Here is a 16,195-nt window from a genome sequence, read left to right as displayed (position 1 = left end):
AAAGGCTTTGTGATTCTGTGATTCTATATTTTGTGTTGAGAGACAGCTCTGAGGAGCTGAGACAGCGCTCATACCAAAGAGATGGAAGAGCTGGGTCACAACTGCCAGTCTGGGGAGGAGGCTCTTCCTTCCCCTTCCCTCTTCTTCAGAAACCACATCCCTCTGCCATCCACTGCAGGAGCCCTCTGTGCTGGAGTCATGGTAGTGTTGGAAGCACTTAAGGCACAGTAGGATGGGGTCCTGGACAGCCTGGTCTAGTGGCTGGTAACCCTGCCCATGGCAGGGGGTTGGAACTCAGTGATCTTTAAGGCCTTCTCCAATCTAAGCCATTTTATGATTCAATTTCCTGTCATCGTTCATCTGCTGCTTGAGGCCACTTCTCTGCTCTGACACCCCAGAAGATATTGCAGAAAGGAGACCAAAGCATGCAGATGAACATGTTGGCCATGGTGGGAGTCCCTGGGGCTGGTAAGCAAGGGGGGTTCTGAAAAGCGTGTGTCCACATGGAGTAACTTTTCTTGTCAGCAGTGGTTTCAGAATCTATTTTAGTGCAACTATCTGAGAAACTTCAAGGTCTTAGTCTTGTTGTTCCCTTACACTTTATGTCATGAGGCTGTGGATCAAACCCCATGGATTTCAAAACTCAAGCAGATCTATTTGTTTGTCTGTGGAAGCTGTGGGACCAGGACCTCCTTTGGGATATATACTGCCACACTTCAAAATGTTTACTGTGAAAGTTTTTTTTTGCTTTTTTTTTTGTTTGTTTGTTTGTTTGTTTAATTAACGTAAGTCACAGATGGTGTCAGTGATGGACATTTGAGCTCAAAACAGAATTCTTCAATTCCCACTTTTTTTTTTCCTCAGGGTGTTTAGGTATGTCCCATGTTAAGTCGTTTCTGCTGGAAGGCAGAAGGGAGCGGCTGCAAAACAGGGTCGATGGCTGTTGGTGAATGACTAAAACTTCTGTTGGATGATAATGTGCCCATGAGAACAAGTGCTGAATTCCTCTTGTTTCTTTAATCTGTAATTGCCCACCTTTCATTTTCTTCTGCTTTTTTTTTTTTTTTTTTTTTTTTTTTTTCCTTTTTTCTAAGCCTCACATTTCCTCTTGGGGAATTATCTGCTATGTTCTTTTTGCTGCAAGGAAACATGACACCAATCATTATCTGCTATGTACTCTGTGCTGCAAGGAAGCATGACACCAATCACTGCAGAAACCAGAAATAATTACTCTGAAGTCAAACACAAATTCCATTCAGCTTTTGGCCACCTGTATTCTGAGGCAAACTATTTAATAACATTGGTTTGCCCCCTTGGGAGGTTACTCGAGATGATTTTAATGAGGTCTCAGTAGATGCTTGACAAAAGTCTATGCCTGACAAATGGCAGTGATGCAACTCAGTGCTTGAATTTAAGTGTGTTTAAATTGGCTCTGCTGTGCATTATTAGAGTCTCGAGGTTTCTCTCCTTGAAGTTAGCAGCTCTCCAATTAGGCACCCAGGCTTGACTATGGCTCTAATGTAGGGGACAGCAAAAGACTGCCCCAAAGGAAATATGGCTTAAGGTGTCAGCACATTTAGCCACTGGTGCTGAGCAAGTCACATTAAGTCCTGTGTAAGTATTATACAACATAATGCCTTTGTAAGCTTTGATTTGTAGCTCACTTTGAATGCTAAACAACCAAAGACTTATTGGGCTACAGGCCAATACACTTGGGAATGTACTTCAGCAAATGTGGAGGCTGAGTTATCAGCACTGGGTTGTTAAGAGCAGGCCTGGGATTTGACATACCAGTAGGCAAACAGCCCCCACACAGAGTGGAGGCCCAATCTGAGGTCAGTCCCAAACCAGCACTGCTTGCCCAGTGGCACAGCAAAGTGCTTTGGAGCTAAGGGCCATGGATGTGACATCGCCCTCCCATGCCTCTCTGTCTTAAAGAACTTCTTCCTTAGACCCAGCCTAAATCTCCCTTCTTATACTTCTCCTTATGATCAGTTCTAAGATGCTTTTCATCAAGTGAAAGGACAATCATAGACAAATAAAACTATTACATCACCCCCAAGCACTTGTAACTCCTTGGATTTGCTGGAGTTACTCTGCCCAGCAGAGAATACCGTGATCATCATTAAGGAAATGGAAGGCAAGCTCCCCAGTACAGCAAAGTCTGAACCACAAGTCCAATTGGTGACAGGAGGACAGCTGGCCTGGGTGATCTTGGAGGTCTTTTCCAACCTTGGTGATTTGTTATGATTCCATGAGTAAATCGATCATTCATTTCAGTTACAAAGAATATTTTTAGTAGAATCACTCCAAAATCATTACGTGAATACATAAAAAACCCAACATCCCTCACTCTGAACACAAAATACTACAAAGACACTTGTTGTCATGGTTTTGTGGTGTTGCTGTCAGTATTCCACATCATAACATCATGTGCAGTATGGATCATTCATACTCCAGTTCCGTAGAATGGCAGCATCCTGAGTACTCAGCTCTCAGAGAAGAACTACATATCCCAGAGGACGCCGTGTCCAGAGATAAGTCACGGGAGGAGGACATCTATAATCTCGCTCCCAGGCTGGAACTCTCTCTCTCTCAGACTCTCAGGGAGTGGGAAGCATTCCGGCCATGTCGCCTAGAGTTCACAGTAGACCTCTCGGTTTTCGGGGACTCTCTCTCTCTGTTTTGTTCGATTTATTAGCCTCAATCATACTATATTATATTGTGTTATCTTGTATTCCGATATCATATTTAGTAAAATAAGTTTTCCTCCTTAGATTGCTGCCACTGTTTTTTTTCCCCTTCCTTTCCGGAGCCCTGGGGTGGGGGAGGCCCTACGGGGCGGCTGCCCTGTCACGGATACAGGTAAATCTAAGTAACCCGTAAACATTCATTTGGTGGAGAATGAGAGCAGGAGCTGCTTCTTTTTAGCTTTTCGAACGAATCATCCCTCTTTGTTCTCAGAGAACTTTGTTAGCTGTGTTGTCTTCTCATAGCTGCTCACTGAGAACGTGACCTTGAAATTCCAGATGAACTGTCAACATTCAGGGGTAGCTGTACACTCTGAGCATTGCTATCTTGCTTTTGTAAAGAAAACAAAGAGATTCTCTTGCTCTCTCAGAGCGCAGCTAGCTGGCTCTGACTTTCACAGTGTCTGCTAGTTACCACCAGCTATGAATCTACTCTCCATTCCAGCTGCTCTGTTTAAGGGATTGAAAGCAATTATGATCTTCTCAACGTATTGGCCATTTGTCCATTCCATGATTTATTGCTGTGGAATTGCCTCTGTTCCCCTGGGAGTTTTCCTGTGCTCAGCCATGATGATGGCCCATAATAGGGACCCATAATATTATTTCTTTTTGAACCCTAAGCCATCCTCCTTCTCCCACCTGCCCTCCTAAGACCTCTATCAATTGTTGGTATCTTGGTTTTTAATCTCCTTTTAAATTTCTACTGTCTGGAACCAATGTCTGTGCCTCCATGTCCTCCATTTCTGTATACTCTCCGTGGCCAGCCCCACCCTCTCCCTCCCCCACCCCCCCCCCCACACACACATTAATTTCAGCAGACATGGATGAACTGAAAGACTGTAACTATCCATGCCAGACAGACCCTCTCAACATAATCATGAGACACCTAGCGTGGGTTTTAGCAGACGCTATGAAGACCAATGGCAAGTCCCACCAAACCTGAGGTGGCTTGAAGTGAGTGTTAAGGAGCCATGGGTTCATGGCTGACAAAGGAGCAGATGGCAAATACAGAGGAGCAGACGGCAGAGTGCCAAACGGTGGAAGAGGAGCAGACGGTGGATTGCCAAATGGTGGAAGACCCCATCACTTGTGCATGGAACCCACTCTGTGTTGTCCTGGTCAGGACAGCAGGGGGAGGCGTCAGGGGAAGACGAGCTGTGCAAAAGGAGGTGAGCACGAGCATGGAGCTGCATCTCATACAGGAATGGTTCCATGGCAGGCTGGAAGCAGGACATGGTGGGTGGCACATTGCTGAGTGGCTGCTGACAGAGTGCTGCACTGAGATGGGGGCCCCCGATGGCTCCTTTCTTGTCAGGGAGAGCCAAACATTTGTTGGTGACTGCATTCTGTCCATCTCGTATAATAGGAAGGTGCAGCACTGTCACATCCACCGGCGGCAGGACACCAGCATCCACAGGTTCTTTCTGGCTGACAGCCGAGAATTTGACAGCCTCTACGACCTCATCACCCACCACCGGGAGATGCCGCTGTGGTACAGGAGAATTGAGATGAGGCTGACAGAGCTGGTGCCTCAGTCCAACCCTTTCAGCAACACAGACTGGGTGCCACGGGATGGCACAAGAGGGACCATGCCAATTCCCCTGGTAATTTTGTAAGCGGTGTATGTGGATATGCTACCAATGGATATAAATCCTCTACTATTCTGTTTCTAGCTCTTGAATCTTGTAGTATCCGGTAGCTCCTCTACAGTTTTCCACATTCTCATTATTACATCAACTACTAACATCATATTTCAGTCCCACCTCCTCCTCTCCAGAGGCTTCTGGTGCTAACACTGGGATTTCGGCTTTCCTAGATCTCTGGCAATGAAGGCTCTTCTCACTTCCCTTGCCCTGTCCTCTCCACCGCCCCCTTTGCAAGTAGTGCTCTTTGCAGCAGCAGTCTCTGACCCCAACTCACTCTCTCACTCCGAGAGTTCTGCTCTGCTTGCAGGGGAACGGGGCAGGGGTGTTGCTCTCATGCCAGCACACATAAACTCACTTTCTCTTTAACCCTTTTTCCTCTGCACACTATTCCACTACTTGTGCCCTCATTTACACTTCCACATACCCTTAAGCACACTTGCACATGCCATTAACAATTACACTTTCTTATAACATCAGAACAGTTTGTCAAACAATGCAGTTCTTCATTCCCATAAACACTTTTAATACCGTATAACTTTCCCTTAACAGTCTGTTTTGTTCAGTTATAAACACCTCGCCACAGATTGACCCACCTCCCTCACACACTTCCTCACAAGCAGAACATAGTATCACATAAATGGGTTGACACTCATTTGTCGGGTGGAATGTACACCTCTCCTCAGGACCCTCTTCCTAATCTATGGACTTCAAACTCTCGTCTTCTTACATACAAGCATAAAGTGCATATGAGTGGACAGACAACACAGAGTCCTTCACTTCATCCATCTCCGGACATTTCCCTCAGGTGGAAGGAACAGTGGATCAGGACTCTGCACTCACCCCACAGCTATGCGGTCTCTCACTCACATCACAGTCACTCTGACATTTAGATCAAAAACCATGATTTATTACTTAACCTAACCCATAAGCTCACCTCCCAAGGAACAGCATGGATGGCTATACCCAGAGTAGGACGTCTCCTCACGACTTGTAGGCTCCCATTACCATACACACACATGTTCCACCTATGGAGGGTTCATGTCTGTCCCCGCAGTGGTCAGGTGAGGAAGGGAGTCCTTCTGAGAAATCTCAGGGTGAGCCAAAGGTGTCTCCCCTCTCAGCTGGTCCTGCAGCCAAACAGAGCTGGCCCCATCTGTGTCACCAAATTGACTTGTGTAATGAAACCCTATAACCAAGTGTTAGGTTATAAAGCAGGGATCCGTTTATTCAGTGCCACATATTCATTGTTTCCTATAACTCATTTACATAGTGTTCGTCCCTCTGGGAGTTGCACTGTGCCAGGAGGTACAGCCCTGTGGTTACTCCAACCCCTCCAATGAGCCCAGTGGCAGCTCCAACTTTGTCACAGGTCCTGTGGTGATTCCAGCCCTGGCAATGAGCTCTGCAGTTGCTCCAACTCCTGCAACAGCCCGACAGCTGCTTCAGCTCCTACAGTGAACCCTGTGGCTGTTAAAACCCCTGCAACAACTCCTGGACTTGCAATAGATACGCATACGTGTCAGTATCTATGCATATCTGTTTGCAACGGCATATGTTGTAGACATTTGAAAATATAATAAATATATTATATATGTATAAATATATTTGTCATAATTATTATCCATTTTCTCTTTATCTCAACCCATAAATTTTAAACCACAACACTGTCCTGAGTCCCTTACAGATCTCCTTGGGAATCCTGAAATTGACCCAGTCACTCAGTGAAGAGCACCAGAAGATCTCGAGGTCTTCTCAGGGTGCAGCTCCTGAGGTACATTCCTTACACCAACTTTGGAAGAGGCCTCGAATTCTCTGGTTCTGCTTTGAATGGTCCCTCTTGTTATGGCAGTGCCAGAGCTCTTGGAGTGAGAAAATGGAAAGTAGGTAGGAAAGAAGACACAGAATCAAACACTCAAACATGCACTAAAAAAAGAACCTTCTCTGGGAACTGTGTGTGAAAGATGTGCACTTTATTGAAGCTGGAATAGTGCGTATTGCAACACCTTGCTGACAGCGTGCTTGATCTCCCTGTACCTCATGCTGTAGATAATAGGGTTCAGTGTTGGAGGAACCACGGAGTACAGAAGTGCCACTGTCAAATCCAGGAGTGGGGAAGAGATAAAGGGGGGCTTCAGGTGGGCAAAAAATGCAGAGCTGAGAAACAGGGAGACCACAGCCAGGTGAGGGAGGCATGTGGAGAAGGCTTTGTGCCGTCCCTGCTCAGAGGGCATCCTCAGCACAGCAAGGAAGATCTGCACACAGGACACAACTATGAAAACAAAACACCCAAACAATAAACTGGCACTAAAAATGATAAGCACAAGTTCCCTGAGGAAGAAGCCTGAGCAGGAGAGCTTGAGGAATTGGGGGATTTCACAGAAAAACTGGTTGACAACATTGCCTTGGCAGAGAGGCAGTGAAAACGTACTGGCAGTGTGCAGCAAGGAATAGAAAACCCCAGCGCCCCAGGCAGCTGCTGCCATGGTGGCACAAGCTCTGCTGTCCATCAAGGTCCCGTAGTGCAGGGGCTTGCAGATGGCAACATAGCGGTCATAGGACATGATGGTGAGAAGGAAATACTCTGCGGTAATGAAGAAGAGAAAGAAAAAGAGCTGTGCAGCACATCCTGCGTAGGAGATGGCCCTGGTGTCCCAGAGGGCGTTGGCCATGGCTTTGGGGAGAGTGGTGGAGATGCAGCCCAGGTCGAGGAGGGCCAGGTTGAGCAGGAAGAAGTACATGGGGGTGTGCAGGCGGCGGTCGCAGGCTACGGCTGTGCTGATGAGGCCGTTGCCCAGGAGGGCAGCCAGGTAGATGCCCAGCAAGAGCCAGAAGTGCAGGAGCTGCAGCTGCCGCGTGTCTGCCAACGGCAGCAGGAGGAACTCGCTGATGGAGCTGCTGTTGGGCATCTGCTGTTCCTGGTCTTGGAGTCCTGCTCAGAGTGCAGAAGATAATGACAAGTCCAGACCCTTCTCAGAGACACATCTCATTTATTATGAAAATTCTCTCTTCCTTCTGGAAAATGTTCATTTAACTCCAGAACTTGAATTTATTTTCATGAGCTACACCAACCCTAAAAGAACAGAAGAAGATTAGGGAGCTGTTTCTTTCTTCACATTTCCTAATCATATCCCAGCTTCCTGGAAATTTTCCTCTTTATTCCTGCTGCACTTTGAGACCCCAGCCCGAGCCTCTGTGCACTTCAGTTTGTCTTAGAGAAATCAGCCTGTGACCCCCACCCGCGGCTCACAGCCCCGCTGCTCTTCGGCCCCGCAGAAATACACTCCATGAGGTACATTGACAATGCAATGACGGATCCCGGTCCCGGGCTGCCCTGGTTCTTTGAAGTGGGGTACGTGGACGGCGAAATCTTCGTGCACTACGACAGCACCGCGCAGAGGTTCGTGCCCCGCACCGAGTGGATGGCGGCCAACATGGACCAGCAGTACTGGGATGGGGAGACGGAGAGAGGACAGAGAAATGAGCAGAATGACCGGGACAACCTGGTCAATGTAGCACGGCGCTACAACCAGAGCGGCGGTGAGCACGGCCGGCACCGCGGCTCCGTGCTGTGGGATGGGGCTCCATGGCGCAGTGCCGCCCGCACCCCCCAGGGCTGGTCCTGCCCGGCGGCACCGTCCCAGGGCTGCCCGTCACAGCCCCACCGAGCTCGGGGTGCTGCGACCCGGGGGGACCCCAACCCCATCCCCACTACAGTGGGACCCCTGGAAATGGAGGGGCCCCTCAACCCCTGTCCGGCTGTGTTTCAGGGTCTTTAACACGGCAGCAGATGGCTGGCTGTGACATTCTCGAGGACGGCACCACCCGGGGGTATTATCAGGTTGCCTACAACGGGAGAGACTTCATTGCCTTCGACAAAGACACGATGACGTTCACTGCAGCGGTTCCAGAGGCAGTTCCTACCAAGAGGGAGTGGGAGGAAGGTGGTGATGCTGAGAGATGGAAGCATTACCTGGAGGAAACCTGTGTGCAGTGGCTGCGGAGATACGTCGAGCACGGGAAGGCAGAGCTGGGGAGGACAGGTGAGGGGCGGGCTGTGCTGTAACGCTGGAGATGGGGCTGGGGCTCAGCGTGGGGAGCTCAGCCCGGCCCTCACTGCCGCCCACCTTCAGAGCAACCCGAGGTGCGAGTGTGGGGGAAGGAGGCCGACGGGATCCTGACCTTGTCCTGCCGCGCTCACGGCTTCTACCCGTGGCCCATCGCCGTCAGCTGGGTGAAGGACGGCGCGGTGCTGGGCCAGGACACCCACTTGGGGGGCATCGTGCCCAACAGCGACGGCACCTACCACACCTGGGTCACCATCGACGCGCTGCCAGGGGACGGGGACAAGTACCAGTGCCGCGTGGAGCACGCCAGCCTGCCCCAGCCCGGCCTCTACTCGTGGGGTGAGTGAGGGGATGTGGGGCTGGGGGGCTGCGGGCTGCCCCTTCCCCTGCTGACGGCCCTGCCTTCCCCCAGAGCGGCCACAGTCCAACGTGGTGCCCATCGGGGTGGGGGTCATCGCCATTGTGGTTATAGCCATCATGGCTGGTGTTGGATTCATCATCTACAGACACCATGCAGGTAAAAGTGGAGACGTGGTGGGGGCTTTGGGGGGATTTGTGGCTCCCTCAGGAGCCCCCAGCCTGGCTGTGATGTGAACCTGTGCTGATGCATCTCTCTGTCTGCAGGGAAGAAGGAGAAAGGCTACAACGTGGCGCCCAGTAAGTGATGATGGCAGCGCTGTCCCCCACCTCTGCCTGGTGCCAGGGCAGCGTTGGGGTCCCCACTTTCTCCCAGGGTTCCCCTTCCTGGTGCTCGGGGCTGCTCCATGCCCCACAGTGAGCACAGGGCTGGGGCTCATGGCTCTTCTTCTCTTACAGGCCAGGATGGTGCATCCAGCAACTCAAGCACAGGTGCGGTGTGGGGCTGGGGGGTTGAAAGGTGTCCCTGTGCTCACTGTGTTGCTGCACCAGGGCTGGGCTGGGCCTCTGTGGGGAGCTGAGGTTTGGGATGTGAACATGGCCCTATAGGACACCATCTCTTCTCCTCCACACAGGGAGCAACCCCACCATCTGAGTGCTGTGCTTCAGCCTGCAAGGGGCCAACTGGCCACATGAGCATTTGGGATTGGTGATGGACACAGCCCTGTCCGATCAACCTCTCACATCTCCCTCTGCTTCCTATGCTGTAATGCTTTGCTTGTGCTGCATCCCGAGATATAAAGTGTTGGGTTGTTCACTGCTCAGCCTGCCTGCATTCTGCTCTGTGCTGTGCTTGGGGATGGGGTGGCTGTGGGGACCTTTGCCTGGTTTGGCTGCTCAGTGTACTGAGGACCCACTGCTCTCTCTTCTTCCCCTTCTCCTGCTGCTCTCTGCCCCCATGTGACCCCCCCCCCATTCCTCATCATCTCCTCTCTGTGACCCCATGCTGATGGCTGTCTGCTCCCCATCCTGGTTGTGCTTTGGTTTTCCCAATGCCATCCTTGAGTGCTGGAATGTGTTCTCCTGGATACTCTTCCCAGCTCTCCCTGCTTATCCCCAATCAACTGGATGTCCTGCAGCATTTCCCCTCCCATCCTGCTGCCTTTCCAATCCTCACCCACAAACTTGCCCCCTTGACATCACCCCTCCCACCTTTCCCCACGCTCTCGTGTCCCTGCTGTGCCACATGTGGCTCCATAACCCCCCACATTGTACCCCACAACCAAATAAATACGATTGTTCTGCTGCACTCCAGCCCTCTTCTGGTTCATTTCTCCCCCCCTTTCAGCGTTACACACTGTGTGTGAGTCCCGTCTGTTCCCCGTGTGCGGAGGCACGGTATTGCACTCGGCAGCCTTGACTTGTGGCCGGATCGGGAGGCGACAGCCTTCATGTCAGAAATGTGGACAAATGCTTCTGTTGTCTGAACCGGCTCTTGGCCCTCAGCACAATGGGGCGCTGCCTTTCCAACCCTTCATGGCACTGCCAGGTGCCAAGGGCTGTAGCTCTCAGGGCTCCGTGCTTGGTTTCTGGTTAGCATTTGGGCTGCTGTGCTAACAGATGTGTCTGGGGTTCTCTTGTTTCCAAAGGGAAGGGCTCGTAAGGAACGGAGGGACGTGAGGTATTTCTAGTGCACTTGATGCTCCCGATTCCAGAACCCTTCCCATTGTGAGCAGAACAGAAGTGCTGAGCTGGGTGGGTGTTCCACGGTGCAGAGTCCAGAGCCGTGTTGGTGCCCGGCGTCTGTGCTGGGCAGCACTGAGGTTGTTAGGAGCATAGGAATGTGCCAGAGAGGAATCTGATGGGAAGGTACTAAAGGTAACAAGGCAGCATTTCTATCGGGATTGGAGGAGGGAAGGAAACTTTGCCATCCAGTTGGAGGGGCTCCATTGGAGGCCTTGCAGCCGTGCACCCCCAGGGGCTCCGTGCTGAGTCAGGCTGATGTTCCTCTAGTTTGACCAGTGTTGAGGAGGGCAATGTTTGGAAACAACTGCTCCTGAGAGACTGATGGAACGAACAGGAGAAAGCTGGGAAGATGGGTGGGCATTCCTCATTCTTTTCTGCTTGTTGCTGTTTTGCTCAGGGTTCCTTTTCAACAGAAGATTTCACTGATCAAGGCAGTAGAAGACGCTCAGTGCAAGGAAGCACGAGCCAGCTCTTTGAGAGAGCAGAGGAAGAGCTGCACAGAGATCCCCGAGAGCAGAACTGCTTCTGGGAGCTCGTCGAGCATGTCGAAGAAAGGAGAGGATTGCTATTTCTACTTCTATTCCACTTGTAACAAGGTCTGCTTGGGTTGTTTCCTTCCTATCTCTTTCTTTCAGTTCTTCAGTTCAGAGGACGGGGTGCAATAGGTAGAAGCATCACTGATCTTGGGCAAACTGAATAACGCATTGCATTGCGCAATAGGGCAACTAGCTACAAATGAGCTCAAAGCACGGCCAGTTCTCAGGTTGTACTATTGCATTTTCCTCTGTGTTTCCATTGGGTTCCAGGGAGACAACTGTCGCTTCCGGCACTGTGAAGCTGCTTTGGGCAATGAAACCATCTGCACGCTGTGGAAGGAGGGCCGCTGCTTCAGGAAGGTCTGCAGGTTCAGGCACATGAAGATCCAGGTGAGTGTTGGCTGCTCAGAGTTCATCACCAAACCCACTTCTCATTGCTTTAGCTGGGCTGAATGGGCTTGTGCAGATTAGCTTCATTTGCTTTGAAAGGAGGATGGTTCCTATTGTGAAGAGGGGGCTGGGAGGAAGCAGAGGGAAGAGAGCTCAATGGCATTGGTAAATCAGAGCAGGACATTCCTGTAGTAGATCCCAACAGTGTTCTGTCCACAGCTGCTAAAGAAGCACATGCATCAGACAGGCATTCTGCAAGGTGTGTTAGTTGAAGCCCTTCTCAACTGGTGTCCTCACCCACAGCATGCTAGGAAAGCTGAGTGAGCCCGGTGCTCCCAGCCTGCGCACGCTTCAGAGTGGTGTTGGAGTGCTGCTGTGTGGCAGTCTGCTCACTGGCATCATCTGCAGCTCAGTCTCCCTTTGCAAATCTGAGGTCCGCATGACCAGCAGCTTTTCTTCCTTTCCGTCCTCAGAAAAAACGCAGTGAGATTCCCTGCTACTGGGAGAACCAGCCAGGAGGCTGCCAGAAATCCAACTGTGCCTTTCATCACACCAAGGGACGGCACCTCAATGGGCTTTTCTTACCACCCAGCCAAAGTGAGTTGGTCTTGCTTAGGGACGAAAGATGAACTCTATTGCTCACAGGTGGGTGTAGTGTGGTCAAGAGTGCCAGGGAACGTTCATGGTGAGCTGATAGATGGGTGCCCAGCTGAACTTTGGGTGCTTCTGAGAGTTCAGTTTTGTCTTGCCTGCTCGGCTTCTCTCTGCTCCTGTGGCCTTTGCCTTGCAGGTTGTTTGCCTGCAATGAAGCTTTGACTGGGTGACAGGGAGATGAATGTTGTGTAGGGGGGGATTTCTTTGTTCCCAGAGTAGCCGTGTGGATGGGCAACAGGAGACTCAGCATTGATCTGTGCGGGTTTTCAGCCTTGCCTGCCATCTTTGTACAGTGCTTGTAAGGTTAGGATGCAAGTTTTCCATTCCTGATGATCCTTTCCTTCCTGTAGCTGCGCTGCCAAGTCCAGCAGAGTCTGCAGGCGACGATCTGAAGGCAGCTCAGCCAACACTGCAGCAGAGCAAGCTTTCCGTGCAGTCCAATCCCTCTCCACAGTTGAGGGCAGTGATGGAAGGGGACAACTCCAAGGATGTCCCAAGCCCTACACATCCTGCAGCTGGAATCAATGCTGCAGATGGTGATGCTGATGGTGAGTGTGGTTGCTGCTGCTTTGGATCTTGAATGTGGATTTTGATCTTATGGTTGGAATCTTAGACTGCTGCTGTGGGTTTACCAGGTAAGTACGGCTGTTGAAATAAGGAACCCATCTGTAATCACTGAGGTTTGTCCTTAAGAATATGAGCTGTGGGCTGAAGTGTCATTGTATGAGCTCCATACAGGTGGGAAATCTGATTGAATTCCTACTGCGTAACTGAAGAGGCTGATTGTTTCTTTCCCTCTCCAGACCAGCTTGTTGAGAAGGGAGAAGAAACAAAACCAGCTGTCCAGCAACCAGCTGAAGAAAAGCAGGATGGATTGCAGATCATTTCCACTGGGAAATCGAATGCTGATACCAAACAAGGTATTCCAGGATGAATCAGAAGAACTTGCCAATTCACTCCAAAGCAATTCATTGCACAAACACAACAGAACGTAGGGTTGCTGACAGGGTTTCTTATGGCTGCTTCTGAGCAGGAGGCAATTTGCAGAGCTGAGGTCCTCAGCGTGTGCCTCTGTCCCTCAGTCTCATTCACTGCTCTGTGTTCCCAGATGACACTTTGAATGCTGGAATCAAAACACCTGAAGGAATCAAAGGGAAGAAACTAAAGGACAAAAGAAAACAACCAAGCGGTGAGTTCATGTGCCCTACTTTGTGATCCTTCTGATCATAGCCAGATAGCTGGCACTGTGTTGGGGAATAGAGCCGTTCACAGAAGGGAACCTTGATCTTGCACTGCTGGTTTTGGAGCAGCAGTTGCTGGTGGCTGGGAGCTACATGAGAGATAGACTTGGATTTTTAGCTGGGGGTATCGAGCTCCTTCAGCATGCAACGTGGTGTTTGAGATCCAGACAGCTGCTCTTCTAGATGGGAACTGCAAGAGCAAATTGGAGGCCAATTGGTCACCTCTCTTATGGACGTGCAGTGGTTGTTGCATCTTGGACAGCGATGAGTAACAAATGCGCTTTGGTCTTTGTGACGGTTCTGTCAGGTTGGTTTTTGTTGTTGGCAGTGGCTTTTCTTTTCCTGGTTGTAAACACTGTCTGTTTGTTCCCTTGGATCAGAAGGGCCTTCAGGAGTTCCTGCTCATCCGCTCCAATCTCGGGCTGTTCCTGTGCCAGAGGAGAAGGTGCGGACAGTGGTCAGAACTGTGACGCTGTCTGCAAAGCCGGGTAATGCTGAGTACCTTTGTTTGCATTTGGTGGCTCCTAAGTGGGAGGGATCAATAACAGTCAAGGTAGTTGGGCCATGTTAGTCTGCTGGTGCTGCTGTCCAAGTGGTGTCTTTTGGGTGTCCGTTTGTTGGGTGGGCAATGAGCTGACAGGACAGTCATTGTGTTGGCTGCTGGTTTCTGTCAAAGAAGCCCTTTGTTTTCCTTTGTTTTAGGGCAGGAGCTCGTGGTTCGATTGAATCCTGCTGAGAAACCTGGAAAACGGAAATCCTCTGTAGGTAAGGGCTGCTTGTGAGCTGTTGTTTGGCTGCCTGCACGTCAATGGGAGGGCAGTGCTGAAGGAGGAGGGAGGAAAGTGTGTGGTGGGTCTGTGATGACTCCAAGTGGCACACAAGTGCAGCAGCTGAAAGGTGAATCTGAGAACATCCCCTTGGAAGAAACCAAGTTTGTGGTTGACTGTTGTAGAAACCTTTCTCCCAAGAAATGAGCTGAGGAATGTTGTTGTTTTCTCTCTGTAGCTGATGTCAGCGGCCTTCCGCTGAAGCGCAGCCTTGCAGAAAGGCTGGGGAAGAAGATCGAGGTTGACAGAGCAGCAAGGAGAGGTAAATGGTCGTCTGTGTTTGCTGCACAGATTCTCTAGGCTTTCTGCTTCTTCTTTCCTGGCAGCGTTCTCTTTGCGTGCTTGCTGAGCTCTTCATCCCTGGGATCTGAACTTCTTTTTCCTGCCCCGTTTGGAAACGGGAGCACAGAGCTGGCATTGCTGCAGCATCCCTGCTTTGTTCTGCTCTGTGGTTCAAGGCGTGAAGTCTCTGAAGGAGAGACAGGGCCGTACTAGTGCTCAGACAGATCATAAGCAGGTATGACATCCTTGCGCTTCTCCTTTCTTGCTGCTGACAGAGAAGGGTGCCAAGCCAGCAGGGGAGATCCACGTGAAAACTCTGGAAGAGATCCGTCTTGAGAGAGCTCATCAGCGAGGAGAAAGCCCAGCTGCCCCCCAGGCAGAAGGGTGCTGTAAGGTGGAGGATCCCAGCTCCGGGCTGAGGCCTTCCCCTGCAGTTCCCATGCAAACCTTGTCGGAAGGCCTGGCTGAAAGGAAACACAAAGGGCTGGAAGAAGAGAAGCCAAAAGGAGAAGAGCTGCTGCCTGAGAAGAGAGCTGAGGGTGAGCGCAAGAAGCGGAGACTTGTCCGTCCATCTGTGCCTGGCCAAGTGAAACTGGAAGAGCCAGCGCGTCCAATCAAGGCATTGGAAGAAGTGCGTATGAAAAGCTTGGAAGAAATCAAGCAGGAGAAAGCCCTGAGTAGCACTGAAGATGAGGAGCCTCCAGCTAAAAAAGCAGCTTTGGTAAGGAGGGGAGGAAGCGTCAGTGCTGTCCTGGTCAGGCTCAGCCTGAGATGCAAGTGCTGCAGAAAGGGTGGAGAACTGAAAGGTTGTGCAGGTTTCCTTGCAAAGCAGTGGCTGTGTGCAGGATGCTGGCTGAATGGCAGTGTGTGCACAATGCTCTGCAGCCCTGGGATTCCTGTGTGGCGTGAAGGGATTGGTCCATTCCTGCTGCGTTGTTGCAAAGAGCTGAGGTGCTCTGCAGCCTTCCCGTGGTTGTTGACGTCCTTCAGGAGCCCCTTGGCCCCCCGTGTTGGGTTCAGGCTCAGCAGTGCTGAAGGAGAAGCGCTGCAGAGGAAGGATCTCCTGAGGAATCCTTGACTTTGTCTTCCTTCTTGCCAGGCTGCTGCTCCAGCCCTGCCGGAGGTCAGCCTGCTCACCAAGCCTGGCACAGAGAAACCCCCCAGCAGGTGAGGAGCACAACTTCTTTTGCTTAAGCACTTTGTCTTGCCGTCAGCCAGAAACTCTTTGCTGTGTGGGAAGGATCAGGGGGTTGGGCTCAAGAATGCCCAAATCCAACACAGGAATAATAAGTACCTCCAGTTAAGACATGTTGTGTGCTGATTGTTCTCCTCCTTGTTCTCCCAAGCCTGGAACTGCAGCTGGGAAGCCAAGCAGACTCTGTGGAGCAGTCGGAGGACTCGAGTTCAGCTTCAGCTTCTTCCCAATCGGTGGCCAAAGCGCAGCAGCTGAGCTCCACTGGGGCTGGGAAGACCCCCTTATCTGTAGAAGATGACTTGGAAAAGTTCATGGGGGAAATCTCAGGAGGGAACCTGGAAGCAGAAATTGGCTTGGACCCAGGGAAGGATGTGGATGAGCTCCTTCTTGAACTTGATGAGATGATTGACAGTTGAACTGCATAGTCTTGTAGTATATAGTATAAAAACACAATAAAAAGGTTTTCTTTTTGGTTGGATACCCCAGGGTGATGCTTTTCTAAAGGAT

At 50.8% G+C, this 16,195-nt stretch overlaps 3 protein-coding genes across 3 annotated transcripts in view; 2 read left to right on the top strand and 1 right to left on the bottom strand.

Moving 5' to 3' along the window:
* Window positions 1–11,067, top strand: part of LOC140263059 (class I histocompatibility antigen, F10 alpha chain-like) — a 167,696-nt gene extending 156,629 nt beyond the window's left edge. Inside the window, exons 7-8 of the mRNA XM_072357795.1 lie at window positions 9,277–9,309; window positions 9,453–11,067. Coding sequence (XP_072213896.1) covers window positions 9,277–9,309; window positions 9,453–9,472 — 53 coding nt within the window. The 3' untranslated portion in view covers window positions 9,473–11,067. The remainder of the gene's footprint in view (window positions 1–9,276; window positions 9,310–9,452) is intronic.
* LOC140263082 (class I histocompatibility antigen, F10 alpha chain-like) overlaps window positions 1–16,195 on the bottom strand; it is an 80,700-nt gene that overhangs the window by 37,113 nt on the left and 27,392 nt on the right. The gene's annotated exons all lie outside the window — the stretch shown is intronic.
* LOC140263053 (zinc finger CCCH domain-containing protein 11A-like) lies at window positions 11,106–15,646 on the top strand. The gene is made up of 10 exons (XM_072357786.1): window positions 11,106–11,159; window positions 11,370–11,489; window positions 11,963–12,086; window positions 12,494–12,697; window positions 12,947–13,063; window positions 13,252–13,332; window positions 13,765–13,872; window positions 14,087–14,149; window positions 14,390–14,473; window positions 14,769–15,646. Exons 1-10 carry the CDS (start codon window positions 11,106–11,108, stop codon window positions 15,569–15,571), a joined length of 1,758 nt encoding a protein of 585 aa, XP_072213887.1. The 3' UTR covers window positions 15,572–15,646.

Source organism: Excalfactoria chinensis, chromosome 27, assembly GCF_039878825.1.
Source record: "Excalfactoria chinensis isolate bCotChi1 chromosome 27, bCotChi1.hap2, whole genome shotgun sequence".
Classification (NCBI taxonomy): domain Eukaryota; kingdom Metazoa; phylum Chordata; class Aves; order Galliformes; family Phasianidae; genus Excalfactoria; species Excalfactoria chinensis.
Note: the sequence above shows the minus strand (reverse complement) of the source record. Positions and strands in the feature narration are given on the sequence as shown.